The sequence below is a fragment of the Octopus bimaculoides genome, chromosome 5, assembly GCF_001194135.2.
Source record: "Octopus bimaculoides isolate UCB-OBI-ISO-001 chromosome 5, ASM119413v2, whole genome shotgun sequence".
Lineage (NCBI taxonomy): Eukaryota > Metazoa > Mollusca > Cephalopoda > Octopoda > Octopodidae > Octopus > Octopus bimaculoides.
The window spans coordinates 22,425,604-22,427,784 of record NC_068985.1 but is presented as its reverse complement, the minus strand read 5'-3'; the positions used below and the strand labels follow the sequence as shown (position 1 = coordinate 22,427,784).

The window sequence follows — 2,181 nt, the reverse complement described above, 5'->3', positions numbered from 1 at the left end:
GTGGCACATAAAAGACACCATTTCGAGCGTGGCCGTTTTCGTGCGGGTGACACGTAAAAGCACCCACTACACTCTCTGAGTGGTTGGCGTTAGGAAGGGCATCCAGCTGTAGAAACTCTGCCAAATTAGATTGGAGCCTGGTGTTGCCATCCGGTTTCACCAGTCCTCAGTCAAATCGTCCAACCCATGCTAGCATGGAAGGCGGACGTTAAACGATGATGATGATGATGATGATACAACTTTTTTTTCCATATCTGTTCATTAGATGCATCGGTATTAGTTTTGTCATTTTATCTTTCTTACAGCAGTGTCACCTTCAGAAGAATCATTTCACGATTTAGTCAAGAGAAACTAATCGAAGCAGTAAGTTTATGAAACCTCTTACTTTAAATTTTCATTGACTCTCCTTACTTGCTTCAGGAATTTATATTACCATAACTACCACAGATAAAACACCTTGCAGAATTAACTGAAGTCCCTTTATATTCTGGTTTCAAATCCTGTCACACTTGACTCCAGCTTTCATCTTTCTAAGACCAATGAAATAAATACCGGTCACATACTGGAGTCAATACTGTTGGTGACTACTTTTTCTAGAAAATCTGTGGCCTTCTTTCTGTGTTTGATAGCAACATTTTCTCTCATTCTGTTTATTTAATGATGTATGTATTTCAATTTGTGAAATGTGGGTGTTTTTTTATAGTATGTTCTCCCTTGTAGCAAACCTGAAACCATAACTATCATTCACTAGCAAATATAACTTAGTAGCATGTGCCTCATTTTGCTAATTGCTTTAGATACCTATGTAGTTGTTAGCAGATGTTAACACTGTCTTATCACATCACTCTTGATTTGGTGAAACATTGAGGATGTAACAGTCGGCAGGAGAGAGGGCTGCACCAGTTCTTGGCCAATATTCACTTTCAGCTGAATAGACTGGAGCAATGTGATATGAAGTGCCTTACTCTAGGATAGAACATGCTGGTCCAGGAATCAAATCCATGACCTTATGATCATGACCACTAAACCCTAATCACTATGATGAAATGATGAAATTATTAGTTTTTTTTTGTTTTTGTTTTTTTATAGTTGGGCTTATTGATAATTAATTTTTTCATAGGATCTTGGCTCTCCAGACAGCATCAACCCCACAGATGACAATGAAAGCCTACGTAGCCGTATACTTGTACGGGAAAGGTTAAAATCACTTGATGCATTTCGAGGGTAAATAATTTATTAATTCTCACTTCATCACTTGTAATATCATGATTAAAGAACAGCAACTGAAATCCAGTTTGCGTATTTTATTTTTTATATTTATTTACGATGAAAGAACATTGTGCATAATCTTCTAAAACATTTTAAAGAAGTGCTATTTCTGAATTATGATACTGAATCAATGTTCTTGAATTTAAATCTTTGCCATGCCTTTGTGTTTTATTTATTTTTTTAAAACAAAATAATATATTCTGTTCCATTATATTATTGCAAATTGACTTGTTTGAATAGTTATGGTTAAATAATGCATCTATTTATTAATATTTGTATATTCCTCCAGAATTAGCATTGTAAACATGATATTTGTCAATTGTGGAGGCGGTAAATATTGGTTCTTCAAGCATTCGCCTTGGAATGGAATAAATACTGCAGATCTAGTTTTTCCTTGGTAAGATAACTTCTGTATTCTTTTGTGAATTTGAAAATATTAGTGTAGTATGCTCTGTAAAGTGATTGGTGATAGGAAAGGCATCCAGCTGTAAAATCCAAGCCAAAAGCGAAAGATATGAGCATGATCTGATCCTCCAATCCCTCTGTAGAAGCAACATTGCCCATTGAAAACTGATTTAAATTACAATAAGAAAGTGGATACACACAAATAAATTCATATATGCACACTACATGGTCTGACAGGATATTTTATGGTACCTACTATAATGTCTCAGGTTTCTGATTTCTAATTTTTCGGAACTCAACATGACCTTTCATCAATCTAACAATCCATAAAATACCAATAATTATACTTTAGGCACATAAAATACACCATTTCGAGCATGGCCGTTGCCAGTACCGCCTGACTGGCCTTCGTGCCGGTGGCACGTAAAAGCACCCACTACACTCTCGGAGTGGTTGGCATTAGGAAGGGCATCCAGCTATAGAAACTGCCAAATCAGATTGGAGCCT

At 36.0% G+C, this 2,181-nt stretch overlaps 1 protein-coding gene across 1 annotated transcript in view; it reads left to right on the top strand.

The window, feature by feature from the left end:
- Positions 1-2,181, top strand: part of LOC106883086 (heparan-alpha-glucosaminide N-acetyltransferase) — a 44,693-nt gene that overhangs the window by 24,216 nt on the left and 18,296 nt on the right. Inside the window, exons 6-8 of the mRNA XM_014933978.2 lie at positions 306-363; positions 1,121-1,224; positions 1,559-1,666. Coding sequence (XP_014789464.1) covers positions 306-363; positions 1,121-1,224; positions 1,559-1,666 — 270 coding nt within the window. The remainder of the gene's footprint in view (positions 1-305; positions 364-1,120; positions 1,225-1,558; positions 1,667-2,181) is intronic.